General features: G+C 35.5%; 1 protein-coding gene across 1 annotated transcript in view; it reads left to right on the forward strand.

Annotated features, from left to right (window-relative positions):
- The window catches only part of Cbr-hsf-1, a gene marked incomplete at both ends in the record, with an annotated part of 6,610 nt that extends 1,945 nt beyond the window's left edge, over positions 1-4,665 (forward strand). Inside the window, 6 exons of the mRNA XM_045241301.1 lie at positions 540-673; positions 825-958; positions 1,223-1,357; positions 2,128-2,419; positions 3,321-3,830; positions 4,579-4,665. Of these exons, the coding sequence (XP_045096551.1) occupies positions 540-673; positions 825-958; positions 1,223-1,357; positions 2,128-2,419; positions 3,321-3,830; positions 4,579-4,665 (1,292 nt within the window). The remainder of the gene's footprint in view (positions 1-539; positions 674-824; positions 959-1,222; positions 1,358-2,127; positions 2,420-3,320; positions 3,831-4,578) is intronic.
- Between the last annotated feature and the right edge of the window lie 8,941 nt (positions 4,666-13,606).

The raw sequence follows: 13,606 nt of genomic DNA on the forward strand, positions 1-13,606 counted from the left end.
TGCTTTCTGGAAACTTCTCTAAGGTTCTGGAACCTTTTTTTTAAATTCCTTCCCGCCAAGTCGAAAATTCGGAAAAATTAGCGTTTTTGCGATTTTTCTCCAATTTCTTGCGCAATTTTTAGACCTTTTCAGGTCTTTTTAGCTATTTTTGAAGTTTTTGTTTCGATTTTTCCAATTTTTTTGTCTGAAATTTGATGGAACGGTATTCAGGAAGATTACTGTAGAAAACGAATTTCCTTTTTTGATTGGCGTGATTGTGTTTGCAGAAAAAAACTGCAAACTACAAAATTTTGTACAGTAATCTACAGTAATCAAACACCGTTCCAACAAATTTTAGACAAAAAATTCTGAAAAATCGCAAACTTTTCCGAGTTTTCAGTTTTGGCGGGAATTCAAAAAAAAAGTTTCCAGAAACTTCTGGAAGTTGTCATAAATGGACGAGAATTGATGGTTTTTTTTTCGCTTTTCGAACCAATTTTCCTATTTAAATATGCATTTTTCACCTAAAATGTCTGGCTAAAAACCCATTTTTCTTCCAGATGGCTTCCGCAAAATGACTCCCCTCTCCCAAGGCGGCCTAACACGAACCGAATCGGATCAGGATCATCTGGAGTTCAGTCATCCGTGTTTCGTGCAGGGACGTCCCGAACTACTGTCACAAATCAAGAGGAAGGTGAGAGATGCACCCAAAAAGGTTCCGTTTTTTTTCACTTTTTGCGTTTTTTGTAGTTTGTAGTCTTTGTAGTCTTTGTGATCCCGTTTTGCACCTGATTTTGCACCCATTTTTCTCTATTTTACACTCCCTAGAACCTTTGTCTTCACAGAAATCATCAAAAGAGACGGAGGACAAAGTGGTTAACGAGCAGACCCAGCAGAGTTTGGAAATTGTGATGGCCGAGATGCGTTCGATGAGAGAGAAGGCGAAGAATATGGAGGATAAGATGAACAAATTGACAAAGTGAGTGAGAAAAATGGATTTGACTTGTCAAGAGCTTCAAAATGAGTATAAACACGACTAGGTTCCGCTCACTTTGGGTCCCACCACGAAAACTACAGTAACCTTTTGAAAAAATCAAAATTGTCGCAGCCTAAGCGTGTTTATGCTCATTATGAAGCTCTTGACTGGATGAATAGGAATACGAAGGTCATTTGGCTCAAAGTAGCTCAAAATCAATAGGAAAGCTCTGATTTTTCAATTTATTCATCAAAAGACAAATTCCAGAGAAAATCGCGATATGTGGAACGAGATGGGATCGATGCGGCGGCATCACGAGCGCCAACAGCAATACTTCAAGAAGCTCCTTCACTTTTTGGTGTCCGTCATGCAGCCAGGACTATCGAAGCGGGTCGCGAAACGGTGAGAAATTTTTTTGAAGAGAAAAATCCAAATTTCACCATTCCAACTAAATTTTCAAGCTTTCTAACCTTGATTTTCGAATTTCCCGCCATCGAAAACCCCTAAAAAGCTAGAATTAAGAGTTAAAAAAGACATTTTCACGGGCGGGATTCGAACCAGGGACCTCTAGTCTCAAAAATGTCTGGCTGAGAAATCCACTGAGCCATTCGAACGCTTTTCTGAGAGAAGGGCTAGAAAATTGATTTTCGATGGTCCTGGAGCTGTATTTGGGCTCAATTATCTCGATTCCTTTAAAAAGATATCAAAAACTTGTCAACTGATAAAGTATTGCTGATATTATGATAAGCATTTTATCAATTGACAGGTGTTTGATACCTTTTACAGAAGTTGAGATAATTAAGCGCAAAGCTCCGGGACCATCAAAAATATCTAGGTGTTCCTCTAAATTCTCGATTTCCTTTTTTGTCTGCAAAACTGAAATAGTTACAGCGGTGTGCTGGGCATAGACTTTGGCCAAGCGTCGAACAACATGTCGAATGGCGGGACCCCGAATTCAAAACGTCAGAGAACGAATGCTGATGAAGGTCCCTATAAGGACGTCTGCGATCTCCTGGAATCCCTCCAACGAGAGACCCAAGAACCATTCAATCGACGTTTCAATCACGATCACGAGGGACCGCTGATCTCAGAAGTCACCGAGGATTTTGGCAATTCTCCAGGAAGAGATTACTACAGACCAGATCCGTTCCAACAGGGCGCGAGGTATTCAGAAGCGACGTCTTCTCGGGAGCAATCGCCGAATCCAATTGTCTCACCGCCATCAACAAATGCTTCGGCAAGAAATCAGGGAGCAGAAGCGAAGCCAGAATCGATGTATATGGGATCCGGGGCACTGACCCAGAGAATATACACCGAGCATCCAACGGAGCAGGAAAGCGGGATCATGATGGGCGAATGTTGAATTCTGGAGCGTTCCCACAGCAACAGCAGACTTCTGGAGGTGTTGCAGGGCAGAAGAGGAATCCGTATAAGCATGCGGTGCATAAGAATTTGAATTCACAGGTGAGCAACGTTTTCTGGATAGTTTTCTGTAAATTTGAGTTATCTAGAGTCAAAAAATCGGTTTTTGACGGCCCTGGAGCTATGTATAAGAATTCAGTTTTCACCATTCCAATTACATTTTCAAGGTTTCTAACCTTGAATTTCAAATTTCCCGCCATCGAACACCCCTACACCACGTTAAAAATATTTAAAAAAAAAGAAATTGCCACGGGCGGGGATCGAACCCGGGACCCCTTGCCTCAAAAATGTCGGGCTGAAAAATCCACTAGGCCATTCGAGCACGTTTTGGGAAAATAACTGAATTCTGATAGTCCTGGAGCTGTATTTGGGCTCAATTATCTCGATTCCTATAAGAGATCTCAAAAACTTGTCAACTGAAAAGTACTGCTGATATTATGATAAGCATTTTATCAGTTGACAAATTCTTGATATCTTTTACAGAAGTTGAGATACTTGAGCTCAAAGCTCCGGCCACCATCAAAAATCGATTTTCTAGCCATTTCCAAAAAAAAGAAGATCGAATGGCTCAGTGGATTTTTCAGCCTGACATTTTTGAGTCTAGGGGTCCCGGGTTCGAATCCCACCCGTGAAAATTTTTTTCTTGAAACTTTTTTTGTTTTCAGAGGTTTTCGATGGCGGGAAATTTGAAAATCAAGGTTAGAGAACCTGAAAATCTAGTTGGAATAGTGGAAAATTGAATTTTTCGCTTAAAAATTATAGTTTGTTGTACATTTTGCACACAAAAACAGCTCCTGGGCCATCAAAAACCTACTTTTTTAGATTTGAAATCAATCAAAATCAATTTTCAAGCCATTTCTCAAAAAAGAATATGAGATAATTGAGCTCAAAATAGTCGCATTTTGGATAATGTGACTTCCAAAAACGATCCAAAAAATTTCAGAACACCTTCCAAGCCAACGACTACTACATGCCAAACACACTTCCAGGCCAGCTGACCTATCAACAACCTCAACAACCAATGAGACAGAATCTAATGGCCATAGAGGATAATCAGCCAGCCTCCGCCATTGACCCTCATCAGAATCTCCATTCCCCGACACTCCATCTCTCCCCATCATTCGATCGACAGCTTTCCCAAGAAGTTCAAGAATACCTGAATGGAACTGATCATAGTATCGAATCATTCAGAGATATTGTCCAGAACTACAATTGGAATACGTTTGGAGACGAGATGCCGTTGGATGACGATGAGGAAAACGGTGCGTTGTATTTTGATGACGTGCAAAATGGAGGAGGAGCTGCAGGACCATCTGGACTGCAAGGACCGTCTGAAGGACAGTACCACCAGCAGTATCCGTTGGCACTGAAGGATGCTCCAGAAGCTTCGTATTACGACGCTGATGGAGAGGATCTCATGGATCCCCTTATCAATGGTGATTTTCAGATTCCGGTGAGTTTTTGGAAATATGCGTCAAAGGCGCGCCAGAGTCATTGAAATTTCAAAATTTTGAATTTGGCGTCAAAATTCGGGCTCAGAAAAACGAAGCTTTTTATCAGCCTTTAACAGAAAACGCGTCGAAGGCACGCCAGCTTCCAAGGAACTCAAAATTTTGAATTTGGCGCCAAAACTCACAAACTTCAACTGCTAGAGAAGCTACAATCTGATTTTTGGGATTTTCTACCTAATTGATTTTTTCCAGAACATTCTTTTTCAAAAAATCCAATTTTCAAGCTGTCTAACCTTGATTTTCGAATTTCCCGCCATCGAAAACCCCCTAGAGCACTTTGTACAAAAAATTTTAAAAAATTGCCACTGGTGGGATTCGAACCCGAGACCTCTCGCCTGAAAATTGTCGGCTGAAAAATCCACTAGGCCATTTCAGCACTTTGGCTAGAAAATCGATTTTTGAACTCAAAAATGGTGTTTTTTGATGGTCCTTGTGCGTAAGGCTTCCGTGCGGTCGGGAAAATTTGCCGACCGCCGACCGAATTCGTGCGTTTGCGCGTCAGGGCGTTTGCGTACGCATTTCATTCTACGAAGCATTTTTCGAATTTTTTGAATCTACATCCGCAAACACTCTCTGGCATGTTGACGCGCAAATTCGAAAATTCGGTCTGCCGATTGTCGACCGGCCAAAAAATGGCGCCAAATTCAAAAATGTTAATTTTTCAAAATCAAAAAAACATCAAATTTTCAGGACCAAAACTTCAATCAAATGCCTGACGAGGAGATTTTCCCACGCTCACCAGTCCTCCGCACGCCAAGTCCGGATAATTTTATCTAAAAAATTTTTCCTTTTTTGTTGCTCTGAAAGTTTGCCTTTTGCTTTAAAAAATCAATAATTTCCCTTATTATTTTTATCCACCTTCCTTGATTTTAAAAACTATTTTTATCATTGTTTTCTGTCTCTCTCTGTGTCTTTTCTCTCTACAATAAATTCTCCATTATTAAAAAAAAATTCCAGATTTTTTTCTTCATGTTCCACAGTTTTTTTTTCCTTTTTTTAGCTAGAAAAATTCCTTCTAGAATTCCAGATTTTCCCACTTTTTTTTCCTCAAAAAATGTTTTATTCATGTCAAACCATAATTTTTCCCAAAAACATATTCGGATAAAAATTAATTCTAAAAATTAATTTTTTTTTCAGATTTTCGAAAAAAAAAATTCAAAAAATTTCAGAAAAAATGAGCGTCTCGAAACGAAAAATACAGTAGCCCGACAATTTATTCAAAATTGAGACATTTCTAGCTACAGTAATCCTAAAAGGCGCATGCAAATAGCGGTGGAAAAGAAACAAAGGTCCCACCACGAAAACTACAGTAACATTTTTTAAAAAATTTCGTTCTTTTTTCGGAACTTTAAATATTAGAAGTTTCCGATTTATTTCAGAAAACTAGAGAATTTAAAAAAATCTAGCTACAGTAATCCTTAAAGGCGCATATCAAACTGTTAGTCGGAGGTCCCAGCACGAAAACTACAGTAACCTGAACATAATTATTTCATTTTCTGAAGTTTTTGATCGTTTTTAGTTACAGTAATCCTTAAAGGCGCGTGCACGTACTATACTACTAGTAAACGAAGGTCCTAAAACGAAAACTACAGTAACCTGAAAGAATTTTTATTTAACTTTCAAATTTTACGATTTTTTTGTCGTTTTCGGCAATTTTTTAACTTTTAAAAGCTTTAATTTTCGGTTTTTTTTTCGAGAAAAATCGATTTAAAAAAATCCCAAACTAAAAAAATATAATTTAGATTACTGTAGTTTTCGTTTTGGGACCTCTGAACCCTCTCCAAGACATCCTAAAAGTTCAAACAGCATTTTCGTCATTCTTCCTTTCGCTGTCTCGCACTCTCTCCTCTGCCCACACTCTCTGCTACCTCCCGATATCAGCTGTCGCATGTTCTCTTTCGTCTGTGTGTGTCTGCGTCTCATCGCCTCACACACTGTTTCTTTCTCATGTGCGTTCCCCGTCCTCTAGGCAGCCGCGTGCCTCGAAACAGATGTGAAACAGAAGAAGGAAAAGAGACTCCGAAAATGTTTAGGCGTGAGAGAGTGAGAGAGTGAGAGACGCAGAGAAGAAGATGTGTTAGACGGTGGGGAGAAAAAAGGAGAGATTTGCGCACTTATTATTTTTGCCTCCTGCCTGATATGTTGCCTCAAGTTCTTGATTATAAGGGTAAATTGAGTAGACATAGTAATTTAATATTTGTTTTTCCGGTGTAGGTAGTAATCTAAAGATTTATTATGTCCCTTTAAATCTTAAAGTTCTTCTTGGGTGGCCATGGACCTTAAATTTCTCGTTTTTTTTTGTTTTTAAAAATTTCAAAACCTTTATTGCTCATCTTTAATTATTCTTTTCCTTATCCTATGATTTTTATTTGTTTTTCCTTTGATTTTTCTTACATTTTTTTCAAACAAAACTGACTTTGCAGATCTGAAAAAAATCGCTCCCAGCTACTCAATTTTTTTGAAAATTTCAGAAAATATAAAACAAAAATAGAGCTTCATTTTTGTAGTTAACAGTTTTTTTCCCTAAAAATTCATATAAAAAGATATGCTTTGCCGAAAAAAAGCGACCTTTGAACAGGCGCATCCTACACATACACTTTGAGCTTAATTATCTCGGTTCCTGAGAAAGATATCAAAAAGTTGTCAACTGATAAAATGTTTATCATAATATCACCAAAGTTTTATCAGTTGACAGCATCTTAATATCTCTCATAGGAACCGAGATAATTGAGCTAAAAGTAAACGCATAGGGTGGGCAGCAAGTAGAGCGTTTACGGGCTGTTTGGAGGCTCCAGATTTCCACCAGTCATTTCTACCTCAAGGAAAACCGGTACAAAAGAGTTGTTAACTACAAAAATGAAGCTATATTTTGGTTTCATATAATCTGAAAGTTTCAGATAAATGGAAAAATTCTGGACTTACTGTTTCAGAACTCCAAAGTTGGCCAGTTTGGAATTAAAATCTGGTAAATTTGGATTTTTGAGGAAAATTATCTTTAGGAGGGTTCCTTTTTAAAGGATTTTTAAAGGAGGCCAGACACCAAAAAAAAAGTTTTCCTGATATTTTGCATAGAGAACCCCCATGAGGGGTTGAACTCATGACAGGCAGCTCAAGGGTACAGCGCCGCTACCGGCTGAGCTACGGGGGCGCGAAGGCGCCTGACGACCGATGGTCTACATAAGCGCGGCGCGATTTCGTCCCCCGAACTGTGCCCCGAAATTTTTGCTGTCTCGCCTCCTTTAAGGACCCTTTGATCAGTAATTTGTTTTTTTCTACAGAAAATTTCGAAATATCTTTCTTTAAAATTTTTTTAATCGCATCTACCGTAATCACTCTAATCGAATGACCCCCCTCAACTTTGAGCCAAGCGGTTCCTGTGTAAGATATAGAAAAGTGGTCGACTGAAAAAAATGTTTATCATAATAACAGCAACATTTTATTGATGGAAAACTTTTAGATATCTCTCATAGGAACCAAGATAATTGAGTTCATTTCAAAATATACGCTAGGTCGCTTTAGAAGCCTATTCTATACGTGCACTTTGAGCTCAATTATCTCCTTTCCTATGGGAGATATCGAAAAGTGGTCAATAAGCAAAATATTGCTGATGTTATGATTATTATTTTATCAGTTGACATCTTTTTGATATCTTTTACCGGAACCGAGTTTCGTGGGCTTAAAGTTGACGTCTAGCTGGCGACCACAACGCAGACACGCGACGCGTCAAAAATTGGTTTGGTGCCCAATTTCGAATCGAGGTCCCTCTCAACCCAAAAATGAACTTTTGATGGATGTTTTTTGCTAGTTTTCAGCATTTTTTACTGTCTGAAATTAGAAATTTCTTTTTTTTTAATTTTAATTTTTTCTGTGAAATTCAGCTTCTAACTAATTTGCTCTAACTTTTTCTTTATCTCTGCGTCTCTCTTTCTCTATTACTCTCTAGCTAACCGTTCATATTTCGAAACATTACGTATTTCGAACACTAACTAACACCAACGTCCTGTGTGTCCTCCTCGTTTCTTAAGTACATAAGCAATGAATCTCAGTTTTCTCTTTCTCTATTTCTCTAATTCTCTCATTTCTCGCATTTTCTCAGTTTCACAAAATTGGATTTTATCGTCTTTCCTGTGCAAAATTAGCCTTTTTGGTACACCTAATCGTAAGAAAGATTTAAATAATTGAAGAATTACATCATTCAAACATAAAATTGTTTTTTGAAAAAAACATTTTAAAATCATTTAGAGATTTGAAATTGATTTTGAGCTGATTTGAGCTGAAATTGAAAATGTGCACTTTTTCAAAATTTGAGAAAATTTTTAGCTCTAAATCAATTTCTCGAATCCCTCGATGATTTTTTTTGTTTAAATTTTCACATTTTTTTAGTTGTCTGACCAGCCTTTTAACTTGTTTTGACCCTCATATATCTTGTTGACGATTTCTCAAAAATACTGCGAAGATAATCTGTCTGAATATATCTGAAAAACAAGGAAGAAGAAGAAGAATTTTGATATGATAAGAGATTAGAAATTTGGAATTTTCAAGTTTCGGAATTTTCGAAGTTTAGAGTTTTAGAATTTTTGAATTTTTGAATTCCTGAATTTCTGAATTTCTGAATTTCTGCATTTCTGAATTTCTGAATTTCTGAATTTCTGAATTTTTGAATTTTTGAATTTCTGAATTTCTGATATTCTGAATTTCTGAATTTCTGAATTTCTGATATTCTGAATTTCTGAATTTCTGAATTTCTGATATTCTGAATTTCTGAATTTCTGATATTCTGAATTTCTGAATTTCTGAATTTCTGAATTTCTGAATATCTGAAGTTTAGGAACTCTTGATTTCTGAACGTCACCAGAAAATTCTAGAATTTCGAGAAAAGTCACAGAAATGAAAAATGTCACTTTTTAGCTGAAAATTACAGAGCAAATGTCGGAGACATTTCGGAATTAGTGAACTAATGAAAACGGAGCAGCAGAACACAGAATTGCAGAAGTTTCTAAAATTCTAAAATCTGAAATTTCACAATTTCCCGCCACCTCTCTCACATTTTCCGGACCATTTCAACCAATCTAAAGTATCGAAATCCCATTTTTATAGTCAACTTCCACTTTTCTTCAATTTTCTTCTCACTTTCCACCCACTATGCTTCTAGTGGTGGAGAGATATCCCGTTTTTTCCTCTATAAGTAAGTACACTTACCTTTCTTCATTTCCTTCCGGCTTCTCCTTTTTTCCCTGGATTTTTCGTTTTACTTTGTCTTTTTAGGATATTTCACGTAGTAGCTGTAGGTGGTGGCCTAGAAAATAACCCTAAAAAAGCTAGGCCATATTCAATAAGCCGTAGTTACCGTAATTCAACTAATGGACGCCCACCAATACATCCGCTTTTGGAAAGTCCATTTGATTAAAATTTGATTCAAAAATTTCAATAGGTCGATTTGGAACTTCTTGAAATTTTCGAAAAATGCTTATGATTTCGGAAAACATTTCTCTGAAAAATTGATCGAACCAATCGAAATGGGTCAGAAAAGGTATCTTAGAGCTATCAGATTGTTTTGAAACTGTCAGAAAATATAGAACAAGACAAGAGCTTCAACTTTGTGATTGACAACTTTTTTGTACAAATTCATCCAAATGAGATATCCCTCATAGAACAGGAAAACGGCAATTTACAGTATTTTCTCCAAGCCAACCCAAACCACTAACTTTGAGCAAATATATATCGGTTGCTGTAAAAGATATCAAAAAGTAATCAACTGGTAAATTGTTTATCACAGTTTCACCAATATTTTATTAGTTTTCAAATTTTTGTTATCTTTCACAGGAATCGTGATAATTGAGCTCAAAGTTGACGGTTCAGGTGGGCTTCTATTAGCGGCACGGCATCATTGATGACTCATTGAAAATTTTCAAAAAAATATGCTTCTGAAGATTCTTTTGATTCGAATTTGAATCAGATATTTTAATAGCTCGATTTTCATACAATTTTTGAAATTTTAGTCTGAAAAACTGATAAAATGAAACCAATTTTCGAACTTTATAATTTTCCATTTTTCCAATTTTAAGCATTGGTTTTCTAGAAGTTTTCGGACTCCAGAACGTTCTTTTACTTCTTCTCCATGTAGAACGGAAATAAAAAGGTATGACGTCATTTCTTGATTGCTAACCCCAACGAATAGTATAAGTACACTCCGCGCGGTACCGGTGTCCCGACCAGCTGGGCGCATTGTCAATTAAAAATGACACAATGGGCATTACGAAATCTTAAATTTTCTCGAACCTTTTTGGTGATTTTAAAGGCGCATAGCTTTTTTGAAAAGGATTTTTCTCATTTTTGACTTTTTGGATTGTTTTTTTTTTTGGTTTCTGAAAAATGTTTATATCGATTTTCAATCAAGAGTTTTCGGTCTATTTTTATCCAATTTTTTAATTTTTCTAGCAAATTTTTTGTCCCGGATTCGCGTCACTAACCCTAACATCCAAATAAAGCTAACTTTCTCTCTCTCTCTCTCTCTCTCTCTCTCTCTCTCTCTCTCTCTCTCTCTCTTTATCTCAATAGTTAACAAGAATAACAGGAAACGTGTGATGTTAGAACTCTATCTCTTTTTGGAGGTGTTAACGAGTTTTTTGGTTATCAATAGAGCGAATTTTCCAAAAATAGAGATTTTAACTTTCTTGGCTTACTGTAGAAGACAGGAAAGCTATCTAAAATGAGCAATTTTTTCAGAGTTCTCTGAAAATTCTAGAATCTCAATTTTATAAATTTCAAATGCTCACAAAATTTTTTTTGAACACTATCCCCCTATCTCATGAGCGTTGAGCCCCTCTCTTCTCAGTTCGAAGTTGAAACTGGGAGATCGAGAATAAGAAAATAGTATGAACTATAGAGAGAGCGGTTAGAGAAAGAGAGTAAACAGAATCTACGTCACACAGAAATAGAAAAAAAAGAGAAGAAAAAGAAGAAGAAGGAGATGAGCACCAGCCAAAAACTCCCCCAAACACCGGGTCAGAAATAGAAACTAAAAAATAGAACGCCTCTATCTAATTATTCTATTCTATAGCTCTTTTTTCGTTTTGTCTGAGGTTTGAGCTCTTTTAGATTCTGAAAAACTGGGATTCTGATAATCTGAGATTCTGAAATCCTGAACATTTGGACTTCTAGGAATTCGGAATTCTGAGAATCTGAGTTTCTAAAATTCTCATGTTCTCAGGCTTTCAAATACTCAGATTATTCTGGGAATGACCCAAATTTGAATGAAATCTAGAAATTTTCAAATTTTCGATTTTTGTGTCTGCATCTGGTTGTGAGATTCAGAGATTTTCATATTTTAGATTTCTGAAATTCTGAAATTCTTCGATTTTGAGATTCTGATATTCTGAAAGTCTAAAAATCTAAAAATCTAAAAATCGAAGATTCTGGAATTCTGAAATTCTGAAATTTTGAAATCCTGAAAATCTGTAAATCTGAAATTCGGAAGTTCTGAAATTCTGTCATTCTTTGATTCTAAGATTCTGAGATTCTGATATTCGGAAACTCTGAAATTCTAAAATTCGGAAATTCTGAAATTTTGAAATTCTGAAAATCTGTAAATCTGAAATTCGGAAGTTCTGAAATTCTGTCATTCTTTGATTCTGAGATTCTGAGATTCTGATATTCGGAAATTCTGAAATTCTGAAATTCTGAAATTCGGAAATTCGGAAATTCTGAAATTTTGAAATTCTGAAAATCTTAAAAATCTGAAGTTCTGAAATTCTGAAATTCTGAAAGTCTGAAATTTTGAAATTCTGAAAATCTGTAAATCTGAAATTCGGAAGTTCTGAAATTCTGTCATTCTTTGATTCTGAGATTCTGAGATTCTGATATTCGGAAATTCTGAGATTCTGAAATTCTGAAATTCGGAAATTCTGAAATTTTGAAATTCTGAAAATCTTAAAAATCTGAAGTTCTGAAATTCTGAAAGTCTGAAATCCTAAAATTTTGCGATTTTGAGATACTGATATACGTGGACTTTTTTCCAAACTTCAACTTCCTTTTTCTAAATCCCAACATATTTTTTTCCCAAAGTCTCTCTTTTTCAGACTCCAAAGTTCCCTCAACTTCCATGTTTTCCCATAGAGATTAATCTCAATTTTTTATTTCTCCGATTAATCTCTTTTTTTTAATATAATGATCTGATGATTCTGTATTTCCATTTTTGTAAGATTTCCAGGCGATGTCCTTTACTCAAATCACGTTTTCTGAATATTCCAATGTTTCAGAGATTCCAAAAAACCCAAAGTTTCATATTTTCAGAGTTTCACGCATACATTAAAATGAGTTGTTGTGGATTGAATGGGGGGAAGAGTAGGAATTCCGAAGACGTCATCAATGAATTTACGTCTTCTAAGATGATGCTCTGATGATGATGATGTAGAAGATGGCACGTGTTTTGAATATTTACTTCTTCTTTTTCCTTTTTCTTTTCGTTATTTTTTATTCTGGTTGGTCAGATTAAATGGGTCTTAAGGGGAAAAAGAGTCCATTTGCAATATTGCTTTTGACGTAATGTTTGTAGTTGGAGAAGAACTTTGATGATGACGGATTTTCTGTTTTCGGAAATTTTCAAATTAAAATTGGAAAATCAAAGTATTATTTGTAGGATTTGGGAAGAGATATTAAAGATAAACTCTTGATTAATTTCCTATTTTTGTAGTATCAAAATATTATCAGCTTTCGGATATTCTAGTGTTTTGGTTTTTGGATTCTGAGATTCTGAAATTCTGAAATTCGCGAATTCAGAAATTTAGAGATTTTGGGATTCTGAGATTCAAAGATTTTGAAATTCAAAGATTTTGAGGTTCCGGAATTCCGAATTTCTTTAATTCTGAAATTCTGAAATACCGAAAATCGGATTCTGAGATGCAGGAATTCTGGAATTCCTGGATTCTGAAATTCTGTGATTCCCGGAATCCGGGATTTTTGGATTCTGAGGTTCAGAGATTCGGAGATTCTGAGCTTTCAAGTTTTGAGATTTTGAGATTCTGAATTTCTGAATTTCTGAATTTCTGAATTTCTGAATTTCTGAATTTCTGAATTTCTGAATTTCTGAATTTCTGAATTTCTGAATTTCTGAATTTCTGAATTTCTGAATTTCTGAATTTCTGAATTTCTGAATTTCTGAATTTCTGAATTTCTGAATTTCTGAATTTCTGAATTTCTGAATTTCTGAATTTCTGAATTTCTGAATTTCTGAATTTCTGAATTTCTGAATTTCTGAATTTCTGAATTTCGAACTTTCTGAATTTTTCAATTTCTGAATTTCTGAGCTTCTGAATTTCTGAATTTCTGAATTTCTGACTTTCTGAATTTCCGAACTTCTGAATTTCTGAATTTCTGAATTTCTGAATTTCTGAATTTCTGAATTTCTGAACTTCTGAATTTTTGACTTTCTGAATTTCTGAATTTTTGATTTTCTGAATTTCTGAATTTCTGAATTTCTGAATTTCTGAATTTCTGAATTTCTGAACTTCTGAATTTCTGAATTTTTGAATTTCTGAATTTCTGAACTTTTGATTTTCTGAATTTCCGAATTTCTGCAATTTCTGAACTTCTGAATTTCTGAGCTTCCGAATTTCCGAATTTCTGAATTTCTGAACTTCTGAATTTCTGAATTTCTGAATTTCTGAACTTCTGAATTTTCTGAATTTCCGAATTTCTGAATTTCTGAATTTCTGAATTT

The sequence above is a fragment of the Caenorhabditis briggsae genome (assembly GCF_000004555.2).
Source record: "Caenorhabditis briggsae complete genome, chrI, whole genome shotgun sequence".
NCBI lineage: Eukaryota > Metazoa > Nematoda > Chromadorea > Rhabditida > Rhabditidae > Caenorhabditis > Caenorhabditis briggsae.